We start from the raw sequence: 11473 nt of genomic DNA on the forward strand, positions 1-11473 counted from the left end.
TATTCCACAAGGTGGTCCAGGCGAGACAGGAATGTCCTCATGAACAGTCATAGCAGAAAAAAAAAAAGACCAACAGGTTTGTGTTTAAGCCTGGTTCACCTGTTATGTAAGATGATTATTAAAAAGGGGAACTTTGGTTTTACTTGTCCTATATTTTGCACAAATTGAAAGGAAGTAGAGGCCTTCTTGGCTATTATACCCATGGAGAGAGTTTCTAGACAGGAGCCACAGCAATGTCCCCTCTTTAGACAGCAGCAGGAGAGAGGGGACATTGCACATCACGAGAAAGACACCAACAGCAGACACCATCAGAACTTGGGGCATTTCTCTTGGCCTTGGAGTAGAAGGGCCCACAGGGTCTTAAAGCAGCAGATAGGAACAAGGTGGTGGGTGGTGGCAGGAGTGAGACTTCCATCCAGCCCAGGGGCTGAGGGGAGGCTTGACCTTCCTATCTTGCTTTCGCCTTATAGAAACCTGGCAGAATAGCCAGGTCAGTGGAAGCTGTGGAAGGCTGTTTTTAAAAGTTATTTCTTTAAAAAATTATAAAAGTAGGCCAGGCATAGTGGCATCTGCCTGTAGTCCCAGCTACTCAGGAGGCTGAGACAGGAGAATTGCTTAAGTTCAGGAGATTGAGACCAGCCTGGACAACATAGTGAGACCCTCGTCTCTACAAAACAGAGAACAAAATACGGTGTGGTGATGCACGCCTGTGGTCCCAGCCATTTGGGAGGCCAAAGCTGGAGGATCAATTGAGCCCAGGAGGTCGAGTGTGCAGTGAGCCATGATGATGCCACTGCACTCCAGCCTGGGTGACAGATGAGATGTAAAAACAAACAAAAATTGTTTAGGCTCAGTGACTCACGCCTGTAATTCCAGCACTTTGGGAGGCTGAGGTGGGCAGATTGCTTCAGGCCAGGAGTTCAAGACCAGCCTGGCCAACATGGTGAAACCCCGTCTCTACTAAAAATACAAAAATTAGCTGGGCGTGCTGGCATGTGCTTGTAGTCCCAGCTACTCAGGAGGCTGAGGCAGGAGAATCGCTTGAACCCAGGAGGCAGAGGCAGAGGTTGCAGTGAGCCGACATAGCACCACTGCACTCCAGCCTGGGCAACAGAGTGAGACCATGTCTAAACAATAATAATAATAATAATAATAATAAATGAAAACGTATATAATAAAAATGGGTTAAGCCCCCAATCTTATTCTGAGAGTAACCATTGCTTTTTATTTTTATTTTTTGAGACAGAGTCTTGCTCTGTCACCCAGGCTGGAGTGTGATGGTGTGATCTTGGCTCACTGCAACCTCTGCCTCCCAGGTTCAAGCCAGTCTCCTGCCTCAGCCTCCCAAGTAGCTGGCATTATAGGTGTATGCTGCCACACCCAGCTAATTTTGTATTTTTTTTTTAAGTAGAGATGGGATTTCACCATGTTGGCCCAGGTTGGTCTCAAACTCCTGGCTTCAAGCAGTCAGCCCACCTTAGCCTCTCAAAGTCCTGAGATGACAGGCGTGAGCCACCACACCTGGCCTGTTTGATTGATTCTGTTGTTACTATTGTAAATAATTCTGCAGTGAATATCTTCATACATACCTTTGCACACCTATGCAGCCATTTTTATAGGATAGATTTCTAGCAGTGGAATTGCTGTGTTGGAGTATACATTATTTGCATTTTTGATGGATGGCCTCAAACTGTCCTCTAAGAATCTTGTACCCGTTTCCATGGGAGTTCTCTTGTCACCCTCTTGTCCCTGCAGGATGAATCAGGCACCAACTGTGGGCTTCGAGCAGGATGTTGGCAGCCGAACCACCCACCATTTCATGTACCCTGAGAGTGCCAAGAACCTGCCCGCCAACGTCAGCTTCGTGCTGGTCCCCTTCAAGGCCCTGGACCTTCTGTGGATTGCCAGCGCCCTGTCCACAGGGCAGATCCGATTGTGAGCCTCTTGCTGGCCCTGGTAGAATATGGGTGACAGGAACACCTTGGGCAGAGTCTTCCTGGTGGCCAGACTGTAGAATTCCTTTCATTGAACATTTTGGCCAAGAGGGGCTGGTGAGAAGGGAGGGCCTAAGATGGTGGGTGAGCTGAAGGCACAGCTTGCTCTGTGTCACTTCCTGCGTGGTGACACCTAGCATACTGATAGTGGAAAGATGAGGTTTTGGTCTCCTTTCTGGGTGACGGTTCCCAACTGAGGGAGCTCTGCCTTCTGAGGACTTTCTCTGGGGGCAGTTATCCCATCATAGCTGGGAACCATGGGAAATCTAGTTCACCAAGTATATTTTTTAGCAGCTTTATCAAGATATGATTCACATCCCATACATCTCACCTATTTAATGTATATAATCTAGTAACTTCTCATATATTCAGAGTTGTATAACCACGACCACAATTAATTTTATTTTTTAAAAATTTTATTATGTTTTTGAGATGGAGTCTCACTATATCGCCCAGGCTGGAGTGCAGTAGGGGAATATTGGCTCATTGCAACCTCTGCCTCCTGGGTTTAAGTGATTATTGTGCTTCAGCCTCCCGAGTAGCTGGGATTACTGACACATGCCACCACACCTGGCTAATTTTTGTATTTTAAGTGGAGACAGGGTTTCACCATGTTGGCAAGGCTGGTCTCAAACTCCTGATGTCAAGTGATCCACCTGCCTCAGCCTCACAAAGTGTTGAGATTATAGGTGTGAGTCACCACACCCAGCCCACAATTAATTGTTTTTGTTTTGTTTTTGAGATGGAGTCTCACTCTGTTGCCCAGACTGGAGTGCAGTGGCACAATCTCGGCTCACTATAACCTCTGCCTCCCAGGTTCAAGCGATTCTCCTGCCTCGGCCTCTCAAGTAGCTGGGATTACAGGTGTGAGTCACCACGGATCCGGCTAATTTTTGCATTTTTAGTAGAGATGGGGTTTTGCCATGTTGGCCAGGCTGGTCTCAAACTTCTGACCTCAGGTGATCCGCCCGCCTTGGCCTCCCAAAGTGCTGGGATTACAGGGAATGAGCCACCACACCCAGCCCCACAATTAATTTTAAAACATTATCATGTTCTTCTGGGCACAGTGGCTCATACCTGTAATCCCAGCACTCTAGGAGGCCAAGGAGGGTGGATTGCTTGAGCCCAAGAGTTCAAGACCACCCTGAGCAACATGGTGAAACTCTGCTCTATAAAAAATACAAAAATGGCCAGGTGCAGTGGCCCACACCTGTAATCCCATCACTTTGGGAGGCAGAGGCGGGTGGATCACGAGGTCAGGAGTTCGAGGGCAACCTGGCCAACATAGTGAAACCCCGTCTCTACTAAATACACAAAAAAATTAGCTGGGCATGGTGGTGGGTACCTATAATCCCTACTTGGGAGGCCAAGGTAAGGAGAATCACTTGAACCTAGGAGGCAGAAGTTGCAGTGAGCCAAGATCCCACCACTGCACTATAGGCCAGGTGACAGAGACTCTGTCTCAAAAAAAAAAAAAAAAAAAAACAATTGGCCGGGCATGGTGACTCAAGCCTGTAATTTCAGCACTTTGGGAGCTGAGGCAGGTGGGTCACAAGGTCAGAAGATCAAGACTATCCTGACCAACATGATGAAACCCTGTCTCTACTAAAATACACACACACACACACACACACACACACACACACACACACACACAAAATAGCCAGATATACTGGCATGCCTCTATACTCTGGAAGCTGAGGTGGGAGGATTGGATCGTCTATACCTGGGAGGCAGAGGTTAGAGTGAGCCGAGATTGTACCATTGTACTGCCGCCTAGGCAACAGAGCAAGGCTCTGCCTCAAAAAAAAAAAGGAACATTTTCATGGTCTAAGGGGTCTTTAAAAATAAAAATCTAGATACCCCTGGGTCCCTAAGCCATCATCCCCACTCCTCCCACACCCAGCCCAAGGCAACCATTAATTTACTCTCTGTCTTACCATGTATTTTTGTTGTGTGGTAAAATAAACACTATATAAAATTTACCATTTTAACTATTTTTAAGTGTAAAGCTCAGTAACATTAAGTATATTCATATTGTTGCATAGCCATCTCCATTTCCAGAACATTTTGATTATCCCAGATGGAAACTGTACACATGAAACACTAACTCTCCATTGTCCCCGCCCCTCAATCCCAGGTAAACTTATTCTACTTTGTGTCTCTATGATTTGACTATTCTTTTTTTTGTTTGTTTTTGAGACCGAGTCTCGCTCTGTTGCCCAGGCTGGAGTGCAGTGGCATGATCCCGGCTCACTGCAACCTCTGCCTCCTGGGTTCAAGTGATTCTCCTGTTTCAGCCTCCTGCTTCAGCCTCTCATGTAGCTGAGATTACAGTAATGGGGTTCATTCTTTTTTAGTAGAGACGGGGTTTCACTGTGTTGGCCAGGCTGGTCTCAAACTTCTGACCTCAAGTGATGTGCCCAACTTGGTCTCCCTAAGTGCTGGGATTACAGGCATGAGCCATCTCACCTGGCCTGATTTGACTATTCTTTTTTTTTTTTCGGGGATAGAGTCTCGCTCTGTTGCCAGGCTGGAATGCGGTGGCGCGATCTTGGCTCCCTGCAAACTCCGTCTCCTGGGTTCAAGAGATTCTTCTGCCTCAGCCTCCTGAGTAGCTGGGACTACAGGCACATGCCATCACACCCAGCTAATTGTTTCTGTTTTTAGTAGACAGGGTTTCACCATGTTGGCCAGGCTGGTCTTGATCTCTTGACTTCATGATCCGCCCGCCTTGGCCTCCTAAAGTGCTGGGGTTACAGATGTGAGCCACTGTACCCGGCTTGATTTAACTATTCTTGATGCTTCATTTAAGTCAGATCATAACTATATTTGTCCTTTTGTCTGACTGACTTAACATAATGTCCTTGTTGTTCATGCATTTTGTAGCATGTGTCAGAATTTCCTGTGTTTTTTAAAGGCTAAAAAAGCTTCCATTTTAGGGATATACCTGTTTTGTGTATCTGCTTAGCCTTCAGTGGACACTTGGTTTGTTACTACCTTTTGGTTATTGTCACCATGTATTTTATAAACGCAAAAGTAATGAGTTATAGTTTCCTGACTTGAGGATATTCATTATGTCATGTTTGGGAGACCTGAGGGCTAAAATGAGTGCAGTAGAGTTGAAGTACCATAGACATTCAGAGAAAGGCATGTACTTACGGGGGCCATGGCTGGCTGCAGAGAGGTGGGGTCTGTGCAAAGCCTGAGGGTAGTGGATCGAGGGCAGGTGTGAGAACAGAAACATGGTGGCTTTGAGATGATTGCCAGCTCTAATGGAGAGCTCACAGCAGAGAGCTGGGGGAGGAAGGTTGGGGCTGGACTAGGGAAGGCCTCAGCACTTGCCTAAAACATCCCCATTTTATTTTGGATGCCGTGGGGAGCCATTGGAGGCTCTGGAGCAAGGCATGGCAGTGATGAACGAGCCGGGGAAGAGCAGTCCAGAAGCAGAGCAGTCTGGAAGGTGTCGGGCTGATGTCACTCAGACTTCGTGGGGAGGGGTATCCCTAGATCCCATGGGGCTACCTGAAATGCTACCTTTCTTTTATTTTTTGAGATGGAGTCTTACTCTGTCACTCAGGCTGGAGTGCAGTGGTGTGATCTCAGCTCACTGCAACCTCTGCTTCCCAGCTCAGCTCACTGAAACCTCAGCCTCCCAAGTAGCTGGGATAACAGCTATGTACCACCACACCCAGCCAATCTTTGTATTTTTAGTAGAGATGGGGTTTCACCATGTTGGTCAGGCTGGCTTCGAACTCCTGGCCTCAGGTGATCCACCTGCCTTGGCCTCCCAAAGTGCTGGGATTGTAGGCATGAGCCACCGCATCTGGCCTGAAATGTTATCTTTCTGTCTGCTTACAGCACCTACGCCCCAGTGAAGTCCTTCCTTCGAGTGGATAAAGAAAAGGTAAGCTCCTCACTTCCTCCCCACTTCAGTGGAAACAGTGCTGGCCCAGCCCGTGCACCTGGTCCTTTGGCTTAGGTGTGTTCCAGTTCCCCTCCAGAAGCTCAGGGTCCCCATGTGCTGGGATACCTGTCCCCAGCAGATGTCACAGGAGCCAGGAGACACAGACATATGTCTGCTGATGGGCATAGACAAGCAGAATCTGATCAGTCTAGCCTGAATCTGTTCCTAAACCCCTCATGTACCTGTCATCTCTTCTCCCAGGTCCAGATCTACAACCCAGCCTTCTTCAAGTATATCCACGACAGGTGGACAGAGCATCATGGGCGGTACCCTTCCACAGGGATGCTGGTGCTCTTCTTTGCCTTGCATGTGTGCGATGAGGTGGGTAGGCCTGTGGTGGGGGTAGTGGGAACCCATGGAACAGAGGAGTGCAGCCCTTCTCCAGTCTTAGCCGGCTTCCAGAGGAATGTGGTTCTGTAGGCAGAATCCACATGGCCTTGGTTTCCCCCACCTCTAGGCTGTAAAGCATAGATCTGCCTTTCCCAAATGTTTTTTGCTGTCATGAGTTTACTAAGTCCGAAGTCATTTCATTAAAAAGTTAAATTATTGGCAGGGTGCAGGGGCTCACACCTGTAATCTCAGCACTTTGGGAGGCTGAGGTGGGTGGATCACTTGAGGTCAGAAGTTCGAGAGCAGCCTGGCCAATATGGGGGAACCCCATCTTTATTAAAAATACAAAAAATTAGCCAGATGTGGTGGGGCACGCCTATAATCCCAGCTAATCGGGAGGCCGAGGCAGGAGAATCACTTGAACCCAGGAGGTGGAGGTTGCAATAAGCCAAGATCACACCATTGCACTTCAGCCTGGGCGACAGAGCAAGACTCCGTCTTGAAAAAAGGAATAAAAGAATATAAATAGAATGGAGAGTGTACGTAGTTGAATTCCAACTGAAAGGCTGCCCCCACCAGCTCTGAGCCCCAAGCCTACTTCGTGTAAAAATGGAACTTAGTCGTTCAGAGAACCCGTTCCACCAGTGGCCGGGGCTGCCATGACACCAAGAGCAGAGCTGAGGTCCAGTACGCCCACCTTGCCAGCAAGTGCTTCATTGCAATTGTGCTGATCAAAAGCACTCCATTTCAAAAAATAAAAGGAAAGGAGGAATTAGCAAGGGCTGGAGAGGAAGGACAACTGCAAAGGGAAGGTGGTGTCCCCATCTGAGTCCGTATCCTTAGGCCAGGCCTGACGGGTCCGCATCTCCCTGGGGCCTCCCTCTCCCCTGTCCTCCCTGTCATCCCAAGGCCGCCCCAGCCGCCCTCTGGGTCCCCACCTGGGGTGACGCTGCGCCGCGCTTCCCCGCAGGTGAACGTGTACGGGTTCGGGGCCGACAGCCGGGGAAACTGGCACCACTACTGGGAGAACAACCGGTATGCGGGCGAGTTCCGGAAGACAGGCGTACACGACGCGGACTTCGAGGCCCACATAATCGACATGCTGGCCAAGGCCAGCAAGATTGAGGTCTACCGGGGTAACTAAGCCGGGCCTCGCCGTGCTCCTCCCGGCACAACCGTAAGGCGCCCGCGCTCCGGCCCGGGACCTGGGACCTGGGACCTTGGACCTGGGACCCATCATGCTGCAGTACAGGGGGCGCCTGCTGTCCCCCGCCAATCATGAGACTCGGGACCGGCTGGGCCTGGCACCAATCAGCGCTGCAGTCGGGCGGAGCTTCTGTTTCTCCCCGCTAATCATGCGACTCAAGGAGAACTTCCGGTGCTGGGTCCCGTCTCCTCCAATCAATGGCCTTCGGGGGCGGGCCGGTGGCCGCTCAGTCCCCACTTCTTATGCTTTGGGTTAGCGTTTTCTTTCCCGCTTTCTGAGGAGGAGAGCATGCTGTGGGCCTTGGCGAAGCACTTCTTTCAGGCTCCGCCGAAGGAGCGTCTCAGTCGCTGGCCGGCCCGGGAGGGGAGTGGGCGCCCTCCGCAGTCGTTGCGGGCCTCAGGAGAGCGGTGGCCGCCTGGCCCCTTTCCCCGCCGGCCCGGATGGGCGCGTGCAGACCCACCAAAGAAACGCCGTCGGGGCGGAGCCCGGGGCGCGGGACCCGCTGTCCCACCCCGCCCCGCCTCGGCAGCACTGTGGGACGGCCGCTTCCCCAGGGCCTCTCGCGTCTCCAGGAAGCCGGGAGTGGCGTCCCCTGCAGGGTGGGGTGCGCCCGGGCCGAACTCCGGACAGGTGGAGGGGACAGGGCAGGAAGCCCTGTCCCCTCCAGTGCAAGGTGCTCTCACTCACGTGTGCCCTCGGCCCTCCTGTTCACCCGCAGCCTTCTCAGCGCCTCTCCCTGGGCCCGGGGCCTCCTCACCAGCCTACCTGTTGCTCTGGAAAAAAACCCTGCCTCCCGGCTCCCTCCCTTCCCCAGTCTTTGGCCAGCTCTGGGGAGGTGGCTGAATGGCGGAAGGAGGCTGGCGATGGGCCCGGCTGCTCGCTGCATGCACCTCCTTCATCCATCGCCTCTCGCTTGGGGATGACTGCCTAGGGCTCATGTTTTGGTTACGCCGAAGCTGCCAAGGGTGGCCGACCCGCAGATTATTTGCAAATCCTGAGCTGGCCCAGCCCGCAACCCGCAGCCGGCCGGGGAAGAGGAGACTTGTGCACAGCAGGTCATCTCCCTCTACCCCGCTCTCCATCTCCTGCTCTAGAAGGGCTGAGAAGCTCGCGGCTAGGGTTCCACCTGGAAGCTGCTTGCATGGCTGAACCCAGCTTAGGTCCCTGACTGGGCTGCTGGTGAATTCTCCCCCTTCGAGGCTGGGGAAGTTTAGGAGGGGGCAAGGGCTTCTGTGAAGCTCTCAGACCACTAATAGAACCCCCTTCCCAACAGTGACGGTGCAGATGCTCCCCCTTTTCCTAGTTGACACCACCAGGCAGCCTCCTGGCCCTTGGTGGGTTCCTGCAGCTGGATGGGGGAACAGGGACCGGCAGGGGACTTGGTTAGGAGAGGGTTGGGACGGGCAGTGGGCACCTCTGAAAGTTAATATATTGGGAACTTAGCTTGAATGTGGTCCTTCCCAATTCCGAAAGTAGGAAGAGTAAAAATGGGGGTGATGGGAGGACAATGCCTCTTGGGGCGCCCCCAATCCCCACGGTTTTAGAGAGCTAGGACCCAGCCAGTCTTGCCACTCCCATCTCAGTGTTTCCTGAAGAGGCTGTTTTGAGTGTTGAAAATATGAAAAACAATGCAATTATGCCAAACAGTATTGAGCAAAATAATTTATTTCTTGTTTCTTTGTTTTAAATCATGAATCTGGCCAGGCACAGTGGCTCACACCTGTCATCCCAGCACTTAGGGAGGCCGAGGTGAGCAGATCACTCAAGGTCAGGTGTTCAAGACCAGCCTGGTCAACATGGCCAAAACCTGTCTCTACCAAAAAAATACAAAAATTAGCCGGGCATCGTGGTGTGCACCTGTAATTCCAGCCACTCAGGAGGCTGAGGCATGAGAATCCCTTGAACCCAAGTGAAGGTTGCAGTGAGCTGAGATTGTGTCACTGCACTCCAGCCTGGGCGACAGAGCGAGACTCTGTCTCAAAAAATTAAATACCCATCCTTTAAGAGGTAGGTCCCAGCATCCAGCCACATCTTTTCTGCAATAGTTATTTAAACAAACTTTTTTATTTCCTTCCCTTTCTCTTTCTGAATTAAAAAGAAAAAGCTCTCTAGTTCTTCATTGTTCTGAAATGGGCATGATGGTGGGGAGAAGGTGGTCTCTGGAAGGTAGCTGTGACTGAGAATGTTGGGGGAATGGGATATACCCAGACACCCGCTACAAAGGAGCACCTCGTTCCTGAACTCTGCTCTCTTAAAACCCCATGGCACTGAAATCTGAGAGGCTCCAAGCATTTTGGTTAAAATTCAACTCGTCCCCCCTTCTGTTTCTTCTAAGAGGAATTCATTGGAGAGAATTCCTGGTAGCAGCTCCTCGCAGCAGCTGTCCTTTAATCACTTTGGCCTCTATTAATGTGACGTCTTCGGGTTTCCATCAGGCTCTGATGCATTTGGGTAGCCACAGGCTGCACTGTCCCCACTTCTTAGGGAGTGCATCTAAGCCAGGTTTTCCCCTCTGGCACAGCCCTGCCTCTACACGCCCCATTTCCATCATGATACAGGCGACCTGCAATTTTTTTGGGGGGGGGCAGAGTCTTGCTCTTGTTGCCCAGGCTGGAGTGCAGTGGTGCCATCTCGTCTCAAAAAAAAGGGGGGGGGGTTACCATGTTGCCCAGGCTGGTCGACTTTTAACTCCTGGGATCAAGCAGTCTTCCCTCCTCAGCGCCCCCCAAAGTATTGGGATAACAGGTGTGAACCACTGTGCTGAGCCTGCGACCCACATCTTGACTGCACATGGTACAAGGGAAGAGGAAGAAACAGCCATCTCTGGAACAGATGCTGGAGGTGGTGTCTCACTGTGCCACCCAGACTGGAGTGCAATGGCTCCATCTCGGCTCACTGCAACCTCTCCCTCCCAGGTTGAAATGATTTTTCTGCCTGAGCCTCCTGAGTAGCTGGACTACAGGCGCCCATCATCACACCCAGCTCAGGGAGCCTTAGGTGGTGCTGCTTGTGGACCTAAGGGTGGTTTCACAGGTTTAGAGTTGATGGGAACAACGATGAGGGGGAGGTGTAAGGTGACTGGGACTTCACTCCCTGAGGCCAGAACTCAAAGCTGGGGACTGCGGCACAGTACCAGGGTGTCTCTGACCAGAATAGGCCTGGGGCATTGGAACTTGGATTTGGTAAACCTGGAAAGAGGTGGTCACTTGGTAGGTGACTGCTGAGGGTTACCAAGCATGCTTCCCCAGCACTCAATTGAAGTTTATTCTCCATGCCATTCCTGGGAGGGTGTGTATGTGTCAGGCACTGCACTCAGCCCTTAACAAGGCACTTGTGGTTCCAGCATCCCAGCTACTGCCACACCCAGCGGATTATTTTATTCTTTTAAGAGATGGTGTTTTAGGGCTGGGTGAGGTGGTCACACCTGTAATCTCAGCACTTTTGGAGGCTGAGGCGGGTGGATCATCTGAGGTCAGTAGTTCAAGCCCAGGCTGGCCAACATGACAAAACCCCATCTCTACTAAGAAGTACAAAAATTAGCTGGCTCATTGCAACCTCCAACTTCCAGATTCAAGTGATTCTCTTGCCTCAGCCTCCTGAGTAGCTGGGATTACAGGCGTTCACCACCATGCCCAGCTGATTTTTGTATTTTTAGTAGAGACGGGGTTTCACCATGTTGGCCAAGCTGGTCTCTAACTCCTGACCTCAGGTGATCCATTCACCTCCGCTTCCCAAAGTGCTGGAATTACAGGCATGAAGGGGTTTCACCATGTTTGTCAGGCTGGTCTTAAACTCCTGACCTCATGATTCGCCCACCTTGGCCTCCCGAAGGGTTGGGATTACTGGCGTGAGCCACCCAGCTCAGTTGTTTTGTTTTGTTTTGTTTTGTTTTTTTGAGACGGAGTTTCGCTCTTGTTGCCCAGGTTGGAGTGCAATGGCTCAATCTTGGCTCACCGCAAACTCTGCCTCCCGAGT

The 11473-nt window shown here is 51.1% G+C and overlaps 1 protein-coding gene across 5 annotated transcripts in view; it reads left to right on the forward strand.

The window, feature by feature from the left end:
* ST3GAL2 (ST3 beta-galactoside alpha-2,3-sialyltransferase 2) overlaps nt 1-9609 on the forward strand; it is a 56956-nt gene extending 47347 nt beyond the window's left edge. For 3 of the 5 annotated variants that reach the window (XM_054248708.2, XM_035282210.3, XM_035282209.3), the window contains 4 exons: nt 1756-1935; nt 5856-5901; nt 6163-6282; nt 7262-9609. In XM_054248708.2, coding sequence (XP_054104683.1) covers nt 1756-1935; nt 5856-5901; nt 6163-6282; nt 7262-7435 — 520 coding nt within the window. In that variant the 3' untranslated portion in view covers nt 7436-9609. The remainder of the gene's footprint in view (nt 1-1755; nt 1936-5855; nt 5902-6162; nt 6283-7261) is intronic. The other 2 variants (XM_078357734.1, XM_035282213.3) reach the window with 1 other exon arrangement.
* The last annotated feature ends 1864 nt before the right edge of the window (nt 9610-11473 follow it).

The sequence above is a fragment of the Callithrix jacchus genome, chromosome 20 (genome assembly GCF_049354715.1).
Source record: "Callithrix jacchus isolate 240 chromosome 20, calJac240_pri, whole genome shotgun sequence".
NCBI classification, from domain to species: Eukaryota; Metazoa; Chordata; class Mammalia; order Primates; family Cebidae; genus Callithrix; species Callithrix jacchus.